The following is a 17764-nucleotide window of genomic DNA, read 5'->3' as shown; positions in this document are numbered from 1 at the left end:
AGAAATTATTACATTTATGTAGCCATTGTCAATGGTAGAGGATGTCGGCTTCAATGCCCTGAGGGCATATCTAGAACCAGGCTACCAGATGCCATGTCGAAAAACTGTGTGGAGAAATAGTACAATGATTGCTCTGCAAGTCCAAAGTGCGAGCTCTCAAACCACATACGTGGCGTTAACAGATTGTTGGACGTCTATGAACACAATGTCATACATCGCTGCAACGAGCCATCACATCGATGAGAAGTGTGACATGAAGTCCCATGTACTGACCACTGTGATCATGGAGGAGAGGCACACAGCAGGGAACCTAAAAACGGCATTAACTACCATTGTTACTGAGTGGGTGGGGGACAGCATTAAGGTGAGTGCCGTCTGGTAGACATGACTGCGGTACATTGAACTACGTTGCCCCCTAGCTGTCACATGCAGGACCATATCTGCATTTTGAATTCACCATCGAAATCACCAGTAGATGGTGATAGCGCAGACGTCATCCACGTATTCCTCTGGAAAAACCCCGATGGCGCATGAAGACGGAAGTATTTGAATTTGAAGCACGTCCTATTGCTGGAGGCCAAAACGTCCATCCATTTTTTGGTGTTGCTTGGCCGTTCTGGCGATTTGGTAATTTATCATTTATATAGGCTTTCTAGGGTAGACCAGGGCTTGACTTCATGCTCCAGATCGAATTGTGGGGGCCCTGGAATTCACATCATGTCATGATTTTTTTTCTTATCAATTAAATTATAAAAAAGGGTAGTTTAAACATTTAATAAAAATCAAATTTTTCACATCCCGTGTGTGTGTGTGTGTGCGTGCTCTCAACGCTATGTAGCAGGAAGCCCTGAGTGTGTTTCCCTGGTCAGACCAGCAGCAGCTTCCTTTGCACGGCTCCCGTTTCCCCTGCCAGGTGTTTCTATGTAGTAAGTCAATAAAGCTTTTAGTTTACATATGGAGCGATTTATTGTTGTTTTAATGTGCCGCGTCGACAGACACCCGAGATGCCCCGGTCGATGCGTGTTTCTCTGCACAATTACAGTCCACACAGTTGCAGTTAGCAAATCTCTCCTATCTGAGATACTGTGTGTGTGTGTGTGCGCTATGGGTGTATACTAAGGTTGAATATTTTCCAGATATTTTACAAATGTTCCATCCCAAGAAAAATCACTTTTCTCCGGGTTAACCTGGTATTTCCCGCCCAAACCGGAAGTTTCACTTTAAAGCATATAAATAGGCTTTGATCGAAAATTCAAGTCTGATGAGCCATACATTAAATACATTTTATGAGCCCTACATTAAAGCTTTTTTATGAGCCCAAGCCCAAATGATTGTTCCATTATCCAAGAGAGCATATAGCTACATCTATGGGCTTTGATGTTTTTCTGTCAGTGTACTGCACATTATGCACGACAGAAAAACATAAAAGCCCATAGATGTAGCTAGCTATATGCTCTCTTGGGTAAAGCTCCAGTGGGCTAATCTTTTTGAGTGTGAATTGTATTATCTGGACTGGATTTACGCACCTCTTTCAAACCATGATAAAGCTGAGAGAACATGCAATTCTGGTGCAGGACATGTGGCCTACAAGTTACAAGTAGAGGTCGACCGATTTATAATTTTTCAATGCCGATACCGATTTATTGGCTGATTTTTTATTTTTTTTATTTTATTATTTATTTATTTATTTTGGGGATTTTTTTTGTATTTATTTTATTTTTACATTTTTATTTATTATTATTATTATTATAAAAATTTTTGTAATAATGACAATTACAACAATACTGAATGAACACTTTTATTTTAACTTAATATAATACATCAATAAAATCAATTTAGCCTCATAAGTAATGAAACCTGTTCAATTTGGTTTAAATAATGCAAAAACAAAGTGTTGGAGAAGAAAGTAAAAGTGCAATATGTGCCATGTAAAAAAGCTAACGTTTAAGTTCCTTGCTCAGAACATGAGAACATATGAAAGCTGGTGGTTCCTTTTAACACGAGTCTTTAATATTCCCAGGTAAGAAGTTTTAGGTTGTAGTTATTATAGGAATTATAGGACTATTTCTCTCTATACCATTTGTATTTCATATACCTTTGACTATTGGATGTTTTTACAGGCACTTTAGTATTGCCAGTGTAACAGTATAGCTTCCGTCCCTCTCCTCGCCCCTAACTGGGCTCGAACCAGGGACATATCGACAACACCCTCGAAGCACCCTCGAAGCATCTTTACCCATCGCTCCACAAAAGCGAGCAGAGCAAGGGGAACAACTACTTCAAGGTCTCAGAGCGAGTGAAGTCACCGATTTGAAACGCTATTAGCGCACACCCTGCTAACTAACTAGCCATTTCACATCGGTTACACCAGCCTAATCTCGGGAGTTGATAGGCTTGAAGTCATAAACAGCTCAATGCTTGAAGCACAGCGAAGAGCTGCTGGCAAGTGCAGGAAAGTTTGAATGAATGTTTACGAGCCTGCTGCTGCCTACCATCGCTCAGTTTGACTGCTCTATCAAATATCAAATCATAGACTTAATTATAACATAAGAACACACAAAAATACGAGCCTTAGGTCATTAATATGGTCAAATCCGGAAACTATCATTTCGAAAACTAAACGTTTATTCTTTCAGTGAAATACAGAACCGTTCCGTATTTTATCTAACGGGTGACATCCCTAAGTCTAAATATTGCTGTTACATTGCACAACTTTCAATGTTATGTCATAATTATGTACAAGTCTGGCAAATTAATTACGGTCTTTGTTAGGAAGAAATGGTCTTCACACAGTTCGCAACGAGCCAGGCAGCCCAAACTGCTGCATATACCCTGACTCTGTTTGCACGGAGCACAAGAGAAGTGACACAATTTCCCTAGTTAAAAGAAATTCATGTTAGCAGGAAATATTAACTAAATATGCAGGTTTAAAAATATATACTTGTGTATTGATTTTAAAGAAGGGCATTGATGTTTATGGTTAGGTACACATTGGTGCAACGACAGTGCTTTTTCCGTGAATGCGCTTGTTAAATCATCACCCGTTTGGCGAAGGGTGATGTGATTCGATGAGAAATTACAGGCACCGCATCGATTATATGCAACACAGGACAAGCTAGATAACTACACATGGTTGATGATATTACTAGTTTAACTAGTGATTATGTGAAGATGTGAAGAGTTTTTTTATAAGATATGTTTAATGCTAGCTAGCAACTTACCTTGGCTTCTTGCTGCACTCACGTAACAGGTAGTCAGCCTGCCACGCAGTCTCCTCGTGGAGTGCAATGTAATCGGCCACAATCGGTGTCCAAAAATGCCGATTACCGATTGTTATGAAAACTTGAAATCGGCCCTAACTAATCGGCCATTCCGATTAATCGGTCGACCTCTAGTTACAAATGTAGGCTAGCGAATTTGATTTTAATTTGGAAATATAATTTGGCCTATTGTTAGCCTACTAATTATGAAGCAGATATGCCTTTCATAATATTTCCCCTAATGTTATTAGCCTACCTCTTTCTCTCTCTATTGTTGCTTCATTGCTTTCTCGCTTTCAACAGTTAAGTGAAATACGTTTCATTGTCTTTATTTTCATCATTCTAATGACATGCTTGAAAAATATAGGACTAGAATTAGATGCAGACGGCTTTCACTTCTCTTCATGGCCTTCCGAGTGGCGCAGCGGCCTAAGGCACTGCATTGCAGTGCTAGAGGCATCACTACAGACCATGGTTCATTCGCAGGCTGTGTCACAACCGGTCGTGATCGGGAGTCCCATAGGGCGGCGCACAATTAGCCCAACGTCGTCTGGGTTAGGGGAGGGTTTGGCTGGAGGGGTAGGCCGTCATTGTAAATAAGAATTTGTTCTTTACTGACTTGCCTAGTTAAATAAAATTGACGATTGAATGGTTATGTGCCTGGATAAATAACTGCTATAGCCTACCGCTATCGCGCGTTTGCTCTTCTTTCAAACTACCCGTGAGTTCTATTGGCTGCTGTATTTAACATTCAGAAAACAAGAGCTAGCGTCCCTCTTCAAATAGTCTATTGGTAAAAGAAATGCTACAAAAAAGAAATGTCCAGCAAGCTATTCTAGTCTAGCTTTTCCTGCATGGGACTCCAAGAGCTAAGGAGTGTTTTATTTTATTTTTTTAGGAAGAGAGGCCAACGGAACATAGGTAAATGCATATTGCGCAATAGAGAAGCTATGTTAGAAACGTATGCATAACCCATTAGTCATTAGCTGAATATAAGGCTAATACTGCATTTAATTTATTACCTGAAAGAGGTATATAGGACATCTAGATAAATCCTGTTCAAGATATCTATCTATTTTGGATGCAATTAGAATGGAATTGATGCAGAGAGAGAGAGAGACTGCTCACTCGTGCTCTGATTTAAAGCAATAATATTTGAGTGATATGCTGTTTTTAAAATGTAGGCCTACCTGTCACAAGAAAAAAAGTTACCATGATGAGATGATAGGTTTACATCCATTGTAAACTGCACTCCCAACTGAGATGGGCTGTCTGTCCCCACCATGAGCATTGATGATTTGATCATGCAGACTAGTTTTGGGCGGTTGATCTTGGAAACCGGGTTCCCGCCATTCAACCCTAGTGTATACCTGTATGAAACTGTGTCTATGCGCCAAGGCAGTTAGGACCCAACATGGCCTGGCCGAGAGAAAGGTAATACACAACAATGGTCCAAAGGCCCCTTTTAACTTTTGCTTATCCTCCGATAACCAGGCAGCACTTAATGCCGTTAATGGATTTTGTTCCCTGGGGTGGGTGCGACTGATGGGCTGGGGCTAGGGGGTGAGGATGGGGCTGGGATTGAGCTGGGGCTGGGATGGCAGAAAGGCATGGGGCACAGTCAGCCGATCAGACTTGTTTGGGCTTCTGCTCTGCAGACATCATTAAATATGCAGCTCCCGGGTCATATTCCTCCACTCTGCTTCTTCCCTTTTATCTCCCATTGATCAGGTCTACAAACATACACAAATGACCTTTAATCTGGACACGTTATGCTTCACATATTGGGTTCAGCTCCGGAGGGAGCCGAAGTTATGACTAATGTACTTGTGCTGCATGATACCAGACAAGTGTTTTGAGTGCCAGTGTTTGTATCCATGATATTTGGAGGGAAGTCTATTTTAAAACAAAAGAGACCAGAGACAGTCAGGTGGGTCAGTGTATAAACCGCTTAGCGTTAAACTCATTCAGACAATTGGGTAGGATATGTGTCCTAACGGACGCAGTGTGTCGTGAATAGAACACTGTGTGATGGATGTAAAGTACATTGTAAAGGCGCTGAGCTGATATGGCCGGAAGAAAATCTCACCCTCTATTGTTTTATTAAACATGGTCCGTCTTCTAATCATTGAGTGAATAGCCCATGCCTAGCACCAGGGCTCATCCAATTGGATAATTTATTTACCAATAGGCAAATCTAGCCTATGTCCTTCCTGATGTTCTAGTACATTCACATGATTAAAACCTAATGTTAAAATGCCTGCACCACAGTGGATTTTATAGGATCGGGCTACAGTTGCAAAGCCATATGGGATGATACCCTATTTGAGGTGATCTCATATACCTGTTTGCTCTGGCAGTGACACAGTGTTGAGCCGTCACTGTGGCAGCGTGGCCTGGACAGAACAAGCAAAGCTCAGTCAGTCCGATAGATCCACTGGGTGAACGGATAATGGATTACGTCAACTCAATTTAGTCAACATGGTAGAGCAGTGTGAAAACAAAATGTTCCTCTCCATGCAAAGCTTTGCTAATCTCTCCATCATATTCGGCTTACATAAAGCCGGGTTTGCAGGCTGGCGGATATCACTCTGCCTCCACCTCTGTCTCCTACTCGTCATCCATCATACTGCTTCTCTACAGCGCCCCCTAGGACCAGGGAGTTTACTCCCAGTGTTTTTTTAAAGTCTAGACACATTGGGGAGCAGTAGGAGGCTGGAGACTGGTTAAGGCCTGTTCACTGAGTCTATTCACAATTACTGGCTGTGTCTATGTGCATGCGTGGGAGTTGGCATTTTAACTTAGACACCACAGCTACACTGTCATCTCTACTGGATGGGAATAACACCGTTTTTGTCAACCAAAGGATATTAATGTTTGTGTGTCCGTGAAATGGCTGGAACACTAAGGGTGTTACGACTGATGTATCATTATACAACATTTGTCTTGTTGATTGACAGTATATATTTCTGTTTATCTCACCAAAATAGGCTATATTCTTTCAACTGGTGTATTGCAGCTACCAGCTTCATACTTAAACGTGTTGCAATAGCTTTTACAGAGCAAAAAAGTATTTCCTTGATTTCTATTACAATAATTTCAAGTAAAATATAGCACTCACTGATCATCTGTTTCTCTTTCATTTCAGCCTTAACTGCATTCACGTACCTCACCATCTTCGATCTCTTCAGGTGAGTAAGTGGGAATCCCGGGGTTCATTATGTTTTGTCAGCGCTGTCTGAAGAAGTTTTACACTAAGCTAAATTGTGTACCTAACATTTGTGTTGAGCTCTTTTTACTGCTGTGCAACTGCTTGTGTTGAGCTATTGTTGTTAGTCATGATGACTTATGTGTGTGTGTGTGTGTGTACCTGTTGGCCCACAGTCTGATCACCTGTTTGCTGAGCTCTTGGGTGGCAATGAAGAAGCCTAGTCAGCTCTTCTCTTTTGGGTAAGTCCATTAGCACACTGATTCTACAGTAGCCCCCACTGTTAATCTTTATTTTAAAAATGTAGTCATTAGATGATCGTGTTTCCATTGGCCTGTATTGATTATTAATAATATGTGGTGTTCTTTTGTGGTGTGTATGCATTAATGCATGTGATACAACACTTACATACCAACACACAGCTTAGGTTGTTTAAGCCCCTGGGGGTACGACGACTACTATGGATCTGTCTCCGTCTGTTCGCACATTAGTTTACAAAATAACTCTGATTGGCCCAAGGGATGCTGTAGTAATCGACTGAAATTCCAAAATTTGAACAAGCATATCTCCTGTCCCATTTGAGCTATTGTCATGAAATGTTGTACACCTATTCATCCTCTCATGAGCAGCAAGTTTCCCGTTAGGACCTATAAACTCCGGCAATTAGATTTTCTGGCAAATTATACTTTTTGTCCCCCACAATTGTGGGGAATAGATTTAAAAAATATATTATGCTGTTGCTCTTCCTTCCTATATGATTTGATGACACTACATAACCGCCTGGTATTTTGTCACAAAACTTTGCACAATGTGCAAATGTCGCTATGGCTTGCCTGGCCCCCAGAATTGCTGCTTTTAGATATATTTTTTATAACTGATATTCAGATTTATAACACCATTTTGCAACAGCTCTGACATATCTGCCTGTTCACTTCTTTTCGTTGTTATGAAATCAGAAACCTTGGTTAATTTTTAAAGACTAACTAAAAATGTCTTGACTGGCGTTAGGCAAATTAACATAAATGTGCATGCATTAGATATTCTCAACTTATGTTTTTTTGCGAGTACTTGATAATAATTTAAAGTGAGTACTCACAGTGAAATGATTTAAAATGTCCTAGGAGTGTCTTACATGCCTAGTGTATAGAGACCGTTTACACTTATGCAAACGATCTACAACAGTGGATCGATGTGAATATTTCAGTCAATTCATTGACATGGGGCCATTCTGTTACTTTCAGTTTAGTCTAGCGAGACTACTATCAGTATAACTGTCTCTCGTCTGCCCATAAAAATAAATGCTGTTTTATATCAATGCTTCTTCCTATCAAGCAGTGGAGTCCGTTCTCTGACATCCCGTCCATTTTGAGCTATCAAGTTTTGATTTCCAGTGAGGGGAAAAAATATTGAATTGTTTTTTGTCTCTCTCTCATTAATCCATGCAACATACATTTTAATAATTGTCACTAATTGGGGGCGCAGGACAACATGTTTACTGTTGCCTTGATGGGGTACGACAGTTGAACTAAGCTCATGAGGCATTTATAAGTTATTTTCTTCAGTAATCAGTGGGTACATATAAGTCAAAAAAAATTATGTAGCAACTGCTGATTGCCCCTTTACAGCTGGAAAGGCTTTGACATTGGTATAAATGTACAAGGGTATATGATCACATACTGAGATATGGAATTTGAGATGTATTTTTCCGTGCCTTTACTTTCAAAATGTTAACCCACCAAATTTTGTGAAACAGAAAGTAGAATATTTTATAACTGAAAATACAAAGCTGATCCCAGTTGTAATTTGGGGTTTTTGGTTAACATTATTCAGAATGATTTTGAATATATAGGAAAAGCGTATTCATCATTTGTTTGTGGCCGTTTTGTTCCCACAGTTTTTGGTCAGGTTTAGGATGAGATCATTGATATGGATTTCCCTCCCAGTGAGTTAATGGGTTCACGAAGCTCTCTGCTCAGCCCCTAACAGCAGTACACTTCTCTGCAGCTCCCTGACATCCAGGGGACCCCCATTTGATTTAGTTAGTTATAATTTTAACATGGCATAAATCATGGCAGAATGTGTAGAATTTCATGAAATTCGCTTTAAAACAGCAAATGTTTCTCTCCACCCCATGGCAAGATGTGTAGAATTGCAGGAAATTAACTTTAATTTTAGGGTGGGGGGGCAACCAAATCTTGCTTAGGCCCCCCCAAAAGGCTCACAGTAGTACAGTACTGGGAGCCACGCTCCACTTCTCTCTCTGCTCAGCCCCTAATGCAGTATTTAGCATTTTATTTGGATCCCCATTAGCTGCTGCAAAGGCAGCCGCTACTTTTCCTGTCGTCCAAACAGGAACAAAACAATATATCGCAACAAAACAATAGTCTACACTTCTCTGTGAACTTGGCTAGGCTTAGCGCGTGGAGCTGGGGGGGGGTCAATATCGAGCCTTTGTTTTACAGGGGTGTGTTTGGGTTCAACTAGAGGGTCTGTTTGCAGTTCTGGCAAACACCAGAGTGACCCAGTGACATTTGGATGTTGGCTTGACGGCCCCACAGAATGGGACATGGCACTCTGTTGCCCAAAACAACCCATTAGGCTTCATTTTAGGGATATGTGATGCCTCGCCCTCTTTGTGTTCTGCTTTTTGTGGCCAGTGTTTTGGTGTGTTAGCAAAACAGAAGTTGGGTATGCAACATTTTACACATATGAGTTTTAATCTGACATTCTAGTTGCCAGTAGACATCAACCCAACTTATGTACATTAGTATTGTGGTTTGTCTTTGGGTTTTGGGCAGACCACTGAGACTGAAGATGGCGTACTGGTTTGTATCCCGGTCAGGGGAACAGTTTTTGAAGATGAATGGACATTTGTTATCTGGGATTAAAATGATACAGTAGCACTTTCATTAAGGCTTACAGGGAATTGTCCTGTGCGTCATATCACCCAGTCCCAAAACCCATACGTTGTATGTTGCTTTATTTATGGACATCTGTTGTTGTTTCACAGAATGTTTATATTTACCTCTCTGTTGAGGTTTTCATAAGACACAATGAGATCAGTGACAAATGTTTTTTTTTTAATCTATTTCCAAGGATTTTACTAGTCTTTCAGTAGTTTAAATGAAAATGCATGGTACAAAGCACCTTCTCTGATGTCAGTCATGTGTATTTTCAGTTATGTCGGTTTGCTTGATTGCTCATGTGTTGTGTGTTTTCTGTGTTGGTGTGTGTTCGGTAACACTTTATTTGGATAGTCAGGATAGTCCATCTGTAGATGCTATACAGATGGTTATCAGACCCAGTGCCAGGATAAAGTCACTAACCGGGGTAGTTGAAATCGGCGAGGGGGCAAATTTTTTGGGGCTTCTTGCATTGGAATTATATTGAATTCTGCTTATATTATCATGCTACACCACAATCAACGTAACATTCAAATGCCAAGACTCCGAGATCATTGAGTGCTTTTGAAAGCTGTAGCTTATCTCTGCTGCGCTGTATCAGAACAATGGACAGCGCCCTACAGCTAGGCCGTTTAGGTAATGAATATAGGCTACAAGATAGATAGGGTAATTCACCTATTACAAACAGCATATTTGAATGCAGCTGTACACACAGCTGTCTTACCAAAATAATGAAAACTAGAATACTGACAACTGCGAATGCAAACCGAACAAAACAGCGGTGCCAAGTAGTAGGCCTAGTAACAAAATATCAGATCAAAAAGGCATGGCAATCTATATTTAGGCTAGTTACATTAACAGTAAACAAACGCAGTAAACAAAAGGTGAAGGGAGATCCAAATAACCAAAACAGCCTACAGCCTACTACAGTGAGATGCAGCCAGTAGGGCTGGGTGGTATACTTTATTTTACTATCTACAGTGGCTTGCAAAAGTATTCACCCCCCCTTGGCATTTTTTCTATTTTGTTGCCTTACAACCTGGAAATAAAATTGATTTTTGGGGGGTTTGCAATCATTTGATTTACACAACATGCCTACCACTTTGAAGTTGCAAAATATTTTTTGTGAAATGAACAAGAAATAAAACAACACAAACTGAAAACTTGAGCGTGCATAAATCTTCACCCCCCCCCCAAAGTCAATACTTTGTAGAGCCACCTTTTGCAGCAATACCAGCTGCAAGTCTCTTGGGGTATGTCTCTATAAGCTTGGCACATCTAGCCACTGGGATTTTTGCCCATTCTTCAAGGCAAAACTGCTCCAGCTCCTTCAATTTGGATGGGTCCCTGCTGGTGTATAGCAATCTTTAAGTCATACCACAAATTCTCAATTGGATAGAGGTCTTGGCTTTGACTAGGCCATTCCAAGACATTTAAATGTTTCCCCTTAAACCATTTGAGTGTTGCTTTAGCAGTATGCTTTGGGTCATTGTCCTGCTGGAAGGTGAACCTCCATCCCAGTCTCAAATCTCTGGAAGACAAACAGGTTTCCCTCAAGAATTTCCCTGTATTTAGCGCCATCCATTATTCTTTCAATTCTGACCAGTTTCCCAGTCCCTACCAATGGAAAAACATCCCCACAGCATGATGCTGCCACCACCATGTGGGGATGGTGATGAGGGGTTGGGTTTGCGCCAGACATTGCGTTTTCCTTGATGGCCAAAAAGCTCAATTTTAGTCTCATCTGACCAGAGTACCTTCTTCCAAATGTTTGGGGAGTCTCCCACATGCCTTTTTGGCAAACACCAAATGTGTTTGCTTATTTTTTTCCTTTAAGCAATGGCTTTTTTCTGGCCACTATTCCGTAAAGGCCAGTTCTGTGGAGTGTATGGCTTAAAGTGCTCCTATGGACAGATACTCCAATCTCCGCTGTGGAGCTTTGCAGCTCCTTCAGGGTTATCTTTGGTCTCTTTGTTGCCTCTCTGATTAATGCCCTCCTTGCCTGGCCCATGAGTTTTTGGTGGGCGGCCTTCTCTTGGCAGGTTTGTTGTGGTGCCATATTCTTTCAATTTTTTAATAATGGATTTAATGGTGCTCCATGGGATGTTCAAAGTTTCTGATATATTTTTATAACCTATCCCTGATCTGTACTTCTCCACAACTTTGTCCCTGACCTGTTTGGAGAGCTCCTTGGTCTTCATAGTGCCGCTTGCTTGGTGGTGCCCCTTGCTTAGTGGTATTGCAGACTCTGGGGCCTTTCAGAACAGGTGTGTGTGCATGCGTGCCTCCCTCCCTCCCTCCACTGGGGCCCCCCACAGGTTGGGAAACGCACAGTATTAAATAGAGCCATGACTACATGGAACTCTCTGCCACGCCAGGTAACTCAAGCTAGCAATAAAACCAGTTTTAAAAAAGAGATAAAAGAACACCTTACTGCACAAAGGGGAGTGTGAAGGGGGACAGCCATTTTATATCAATCATATTCAATCAAATTCATTTATAAAGCCCTTTTTACATCAGCAGATGTCACAAAGTGTTTATACAGAAACCCAGCCTAAAACCCCAAACAGCAGGCAGTGTAGAAGCACAGTGGCTAGGAAAAACTCCCTAGAAAGGCAGGAACCTAGGAAGAAACGTAGAGAGGAACCTGGATCTGAGGGGTGGCCAGTCCTCTTCTGGCTGTGCCGGGTGGAGATTATAAGAGTACATGGCCATTTATGGCCAGATTGTTCTTCAGGATGTTCATAGATTACCAGCAGGGTCAAATAATAATCACAGTGGTTGTAGAGGGTACAACAGGTCAGCACCTCAGGAGTAAATGTCAGTTGGCTTTTCATAGCCGATCATTCAGAGGTCAAGACAGTAGGTGCAGTAGAGAGAGGGAGAGTAAAACAGCAGGTCTGGGACAAGGTAGCATGTCCGGTGAACAGGTCAGGGTTCCATAGCCGCAGGGTTCCATAGCCGCAGGCAGAACAGTTTGAAACTGGAGCAGCAGCACAACCATGTGGACTGGGGACAGCCAGGAGTCATCAGGCCAGGTAGTCCTATGGCATGGTCCTAGGGCTCAGGTCCTCCGGTAGGGGAGAAAGAGAGAGAGAATTAGAGGGAGCATACTTTAGATAGGACAGGAGAATTACACGAGATACAACAGATTGACCCTAGCCCCCCGGTACATAGACTATTGCAGAATAGATACTGGAGGCGGAGACAGAGGTGGACCCCCAGACAGCCCCCACACCACTAGAGGGATATCAACAGACCACCAACTTACTGCCCTGACACAAGGCTGAGTATAGCCCAGAAAGATCTCCTCCACCGCACGAGCCCGAGGGGGCGCAAAACCGGAAAGGAAGATCACGTCAGTGACTCAACCCACTCAAGTGACGCACCCCTCCTAGGAACGGCATGGAAGAGAACTAGTAAGCCAGTGACTCAGAACCCGTAATAGGGTCAGAGGCAGAGAATCCCAGTGGAGAGAGGGGAGCCAGCCAGGCAGAGACAGCAAGGGCAGTTCGTCCTTGCCGTTCACCTTCACACCCCTGGGCCAGACTACACTCAATCATAGGACCTACTGAAGAGATCTTCGGTAAAGACTTAAAGGTCGGGACCGAGTCTGTGTGTCTCACATTGATAGGCAGACCATTCCATAAAAAATCAGCTCTATAGGAGAAAGCCCTTCCTCCAGCTGTTTGCTTAGAAATTCTAGGGACAATAAGGAGGCCTGCGTCTTATGACCATAGTGTACGTGTAGGTATGAAAGCCAGGACCAAATCGGAAATATGGGTAGGAGCAAGTCCATGTAATGCTTTGTAGTTTAGCAGTAAAACCTTTAAATCAGCCCTAACCTTAACAGGATTCTAGTGTAGAGAGGCTTGCACTGGAGTAATATGATAAAATAGTATGGTTCTAGTCAAGATTCTAGCAGCCGTGATGATCACTAACGGAAGTTTATTTAGTGCTTTATCCGGGTAGCCGTAGAGCATTGCAGTAATTTAATTGAGAAGTGACAAAAGGATTGATTGACTTTTATGCATCAATTTGGACAAAGAGTTTCTGATTTTTCAGAAATCAGAAACGAAGATGGAAAATAGCTGGCCTTGAAATATTCTTGATATGTTCGTCAAAAGAGAGATCAGGGTCCAGAGTAATGCCGAGATCCGTCAGTTTTATTTGAGACGACTATACAACCATCAAGATTAATTGTCAGATCCAACAGCAGATCTTTTTGTTTCTTGGGACCTAGAACTAGCATCTCTGTTTTGTCCAAGTTTTAAAGTAAACATTTGCAGCCATCCACTTCCTTATATCTAAAATACAGGCTTGCAGTGTAGGCCATTTTGGGGCTTCACCATGTTTTATTGAAATGTACAGCTGTGTGTCGTTCGCATAGCAGTGAAAGTTGACATTTCATTTCCGAATGACATCACTAAGAGGTAGAATATTTAGTGAAAACAATAGTCGTCCTAAAACAGAACCTTGAGGAACTCCGAAACGTACAATTGATTTGACAGAGGACAAACCATACACAGACACTGACTGATATCTCTCAGACAGATAACTAAACCAGGCAAGAACTTGTCCGTGTAAACCAAATGGGGTTTCCAATCTCTCCAAAAGAATGTGGTGATCGATGGTGTAAAACACTGCACTAAGGACTAGGAACATAAGGACAGATGCAGAGTCTTGGTCTGACGCCATTAAAAGGTAATTTACCCCCTTCACGAGTGCAGTCTCAGTACTATGATGGGGTATAAAACCAGACTGAAGCATTTCGTATACATGATTTGTCTTCGGGAAGGCAGTGAGTTGATACACAATAGCTTTTTCAAAAAATATTGAGACTAATGGGAGATTCGATATAGGCCAATAGTTTTTTACATTGTCCAGGTCAAGGTTTGGCTTTTTCAAGAGAGGCTTTATTACTGACACTTTTAGTGAGTTTGGTACACATCCGGAGGTTATGGAGCCATTTATTATGTTCAACATAGGAGCGCCAAGCACAGGAAGGAGCTCTTTCAGTAGTTTAGTTGGAATAGGGTACAGTAAGCAACTGGAAGGTTTAGAGGCCATGACTATTTTCGTGAATGTGTCAAGATGCAGGATTAAAAAAAACTTGAGTGTCTCAATTAATCCTAGGTCCTGGCAGTTCTGTGCAGACTCTGGACAACTGAGCTTTGCATGTATATCAGATTCAAAGAGGAGTCCGTAGTTTGCTTTCTAACGATCATGATCTTTTCGTTGAAGAAGTTCATGAATTCATTACTGCTGAAGTGAAAGCCATCCTCTCTTGGGGAATGCTGCTTTTTAGTTAGCTTTGCGACAGTATCAAAAATAAAAGTTAGGTTGTTCTTATTCTCCTTAATTAGGTTGGAAAAATAGGCTGATCGCACAGCAGTGAGGGCTCTTCGATATTGCACGGTACTGTCTTTCCTAGACAGTGTCATTTCCGTAAACATTTTCTGGAAGATTGCTTCAGGGCTTGGGTATTTTCTGTATACCATGGAGCTAATATCTTATGACAAATGTTTTTAAAGGTGCGACTGCATCTTGGGTATTGCGCAAGGTTAAATTTAGATCCTCAGTTAGGTGGTTAACAGATTTTTGTGCTCCAACGTCCTTGGGTAGGTGGAGGCAGTCTGGAAGGGCATCTAGGAATCTTTGGGTTGTCAGAGAATTTATAGCATGGCTTTTGATCATCTTTGGTTGGGGTCTGAGCAGAATATTTGTTGCGTTTGCAAACGTAATAGGATGGCGGTCCGATAGTCCAGGATTATGAGGAAAAACATTTTTATCCAAAATATGTATTCCTCTGGACAAAACTAGATCCAGGGTATGTCTGTCACAATGCGTAGGTCCGGAGACATGTTAGACAAAATCCACTGAGTCTGATGGCTGCGAAAGCCTTTTGGAGTGGGTCTGTCGACTTTTCCATGTGGATATTGAAGTCACCAAACATTATTATCAGCCTTGACTACAAGGTCCAATAGGAATATTCAGGAACTCAGTGAGGAACGCTGTATATTTGTATTTTTTTATTTTTTTATTTCACCTTTATTTAACCAGGTAGGCAAGTTGAGAACAAGTTCTCATTTACAACTGCGACCTGGCCAAGATAAAGCAAAGCAGTTCGACACATAACAACACAGAGTTACACATGGAGTAAAACAAACATACAGTCAATGATACAATAGAAAAATAAGTCTATACACAATGTGAGCAAATGAGGTGAGATAGGGAGGTAAAGGCAATACATTTGCCATGGTGGCGAAGTAAATACATATTGCAATTAAAACACTGGAATGGTAGATTTGACAGTAGATGAGTGTACAAAGTAGAAATACTGGGGTGCAAAGGAGCAAAATAAATACAGTAGGGGAAGAGGGAGTTGTTTGGGCTATTTATAGATGGGCTATGTACAGGTGCAGTGATCTTTGAGCTGCTCTGACAGCTGGTGCTTAAAGCTAGTGAGGGAGATGTGTTTCCAGTTTCAGAGATTTTTGTAGTTCGTTCCAGCCATTGGCAGCAGAAGCATATGGCCCAGAAGGCCTGTAAACTGTGACAATAAAACGTGATTGAGAAGGCTGCATAGATTTCATGACTAGAAGCTCAAAAGACGCAGTCATTTTTTGGGGTTGGTAAATTTTGTTGTCAGAAATGTTAGCAACACCTCCGCCTTTGCGGGATGCATGGGGAATATGGTCACTAGTGTAACCAGGAGGAGAGGCCTCATCAGGCTTGAGCCATGTTTGTCAGGCCAATCACATCAAGGTTATGATCAGTGATTAGTTCATTGACTATAACTGCCTTGGAAGTGAAGGATCTAACATTAAGTAGCCCTATTTTGAGATGAGATATCAGAATTTCTTTCATTAATGAAAGGAATGGAGGAGGTCTTTATTCCAGTGAGATTGCTAAGGCAAACACCGCCATGTTTACTTTTGCCCAACCTAGATCAAGTCACACAGATGCTGTTTTAATGGGGGATAACTGAGCTGACTGCACTGACTATGCTAGTGGCAAACTCCACTAAACTGGCAGGCTAGCTAACAACCTGCAGCCTGGCCTGCACCCTATCTCATTGTGGAGCTAGAGGATTTAGAGCCCTGTCTATGTTGATAGTTAAGATGGAAGCACCCCTCCAGCTAGGATGGAGTCCCTCACTCCTCAGCATGTCATGCTTGGTCCTGTTTGTGGGTGAGTCCCAGAAAGAGGGCCAATTATCTACAAATTCAATCTTTTGAGAGGGGCAGAAAACAGTTTTAAACCACCGATTGAGTTGTGAGACTTCTGTAGGGCTCATCACTCCCCCTAACTGGGAGGGTGGAGGGGGGGGGCAGAAACAATTACTTAATGCCAACACATCTTTCTAGCTAATTTACACGCTGAAGCTATGTTGCGCTTGGTGATCTGACTGTTTCATTCTAACATCATTGGTGCCGACGTGGATAACGATCCCTATACAATCTACACTTGCAATTTTGGACTCAGCCAGCAATCGCTTCAGATTAGCCTTTACCACGGTAACCCTGCCCCCATGATCGCTGAATGTTTGTTTTTATGTCTAATATTGTGGGTATTGGAGTCGCCCAATGACCTAGGGTTTTCAATTTGCCAGAACCAATGGTGGGAGGCTTTGGCGACTCAGACCCCGTAACCGGGGGAGGGGAGACCTGAGAAGGCTCGGCCTCTGATTCTAACTCGTTGCTTAATGGGGAGAACAGGTTGAAAGTTTCTATCAGCTAAATGAGCGACTCCGGTTGAGCATGCCGACAGCATTTCTTTCCAGTAGCCTTGAGAAAATTGTCAGACTGCGTGGACTGTGCGGGGGGGATCTATACTACTATCTGTACTTACTGGTGGCTTAGACGTTGCGTCTTCCTTTCCTACACTTAAATTACCCTTGCCTAACGATTGCGTCTGAAGCTGGGCTTCCAGCTCGGCTATCCTCGCCATAAGGCGGTAGTTCTCCTGCATATTATGAGTACAGCGTCTGCAAGTAGATGGCATAGCGTTAATGTTATTACTTCGCTTTTTCGGCTGGTGGAGGTTCTGTAGAACCATGTCCAGATAAAGCGTCCGGGGTGAAAAAGTTGAGCGAGCAAAAAACTAAGACGTTGGTAAATGTGTTAAATGCAGAGTTTTGATTAAACTGTTAATATAAGTAATAAAAAAAAAAAAAAAACATTTGTCAGGTAACCAAGTAGCAACAAATAGCACAGCAGCACGGATACAATCCGGAAGTGTGACATTTTGTAATTTGCACTATACTATGTATTAGACCTAGATATTGTGTGTATGTATTGATATGTAGGCTATGTGTGACGTTTTAAATGTATGTATTTCAGTCCTTGACTAATAATGTTTCATGTGGACCCCATGAAGAGTAGCAGATG

General features: G+C 41.9%; 1 protein-coding gene across 3 annotated transcripts in view; it reads left to right on the top strand.

Annotated features, from left to right (window-relative positions):
• znt6 (Zinc transporter 6) overlaps window positions 1-17764 on the top strand; it is a 77473-nt gene that overhangs the window by 32238 nt on the left and 27471 nt on the right. For 2 of the 3 annotated variants that reach the window (NM_001139824.1, XM_045691225.1), the window contains 2 exon segments: window positions 6409-6451; window positions 6645-6710. In NM_001139824.1, coding sequence (NP_001133296.1) covers window positions 6409-6451; window positions 6645-6710 — 109 coding nt within the window. 3 annotated transcript variants of the gene reach the window in all.

The sequence above is a fragment of the Salmo salar genome, chromosome ssa01 (genome assembly GCF_905237065.1).
Source record: "Salmo salar chromosome ssa01, Ssal_v3.1, whole genome shotgun sequence".
Taxonomy (NCBI): domain Eukaryota; kingdom Metazoa; phylum Chordata; class Actinopteri; order Salmoniformes; family Salmonidae; genus Salmo; species Salmo salar.
The sequence above is the reverse complement of the archived record's forward strand: the minus strand, read 5'-3'. Positions and strand labels throughout refer to the sequence as shown.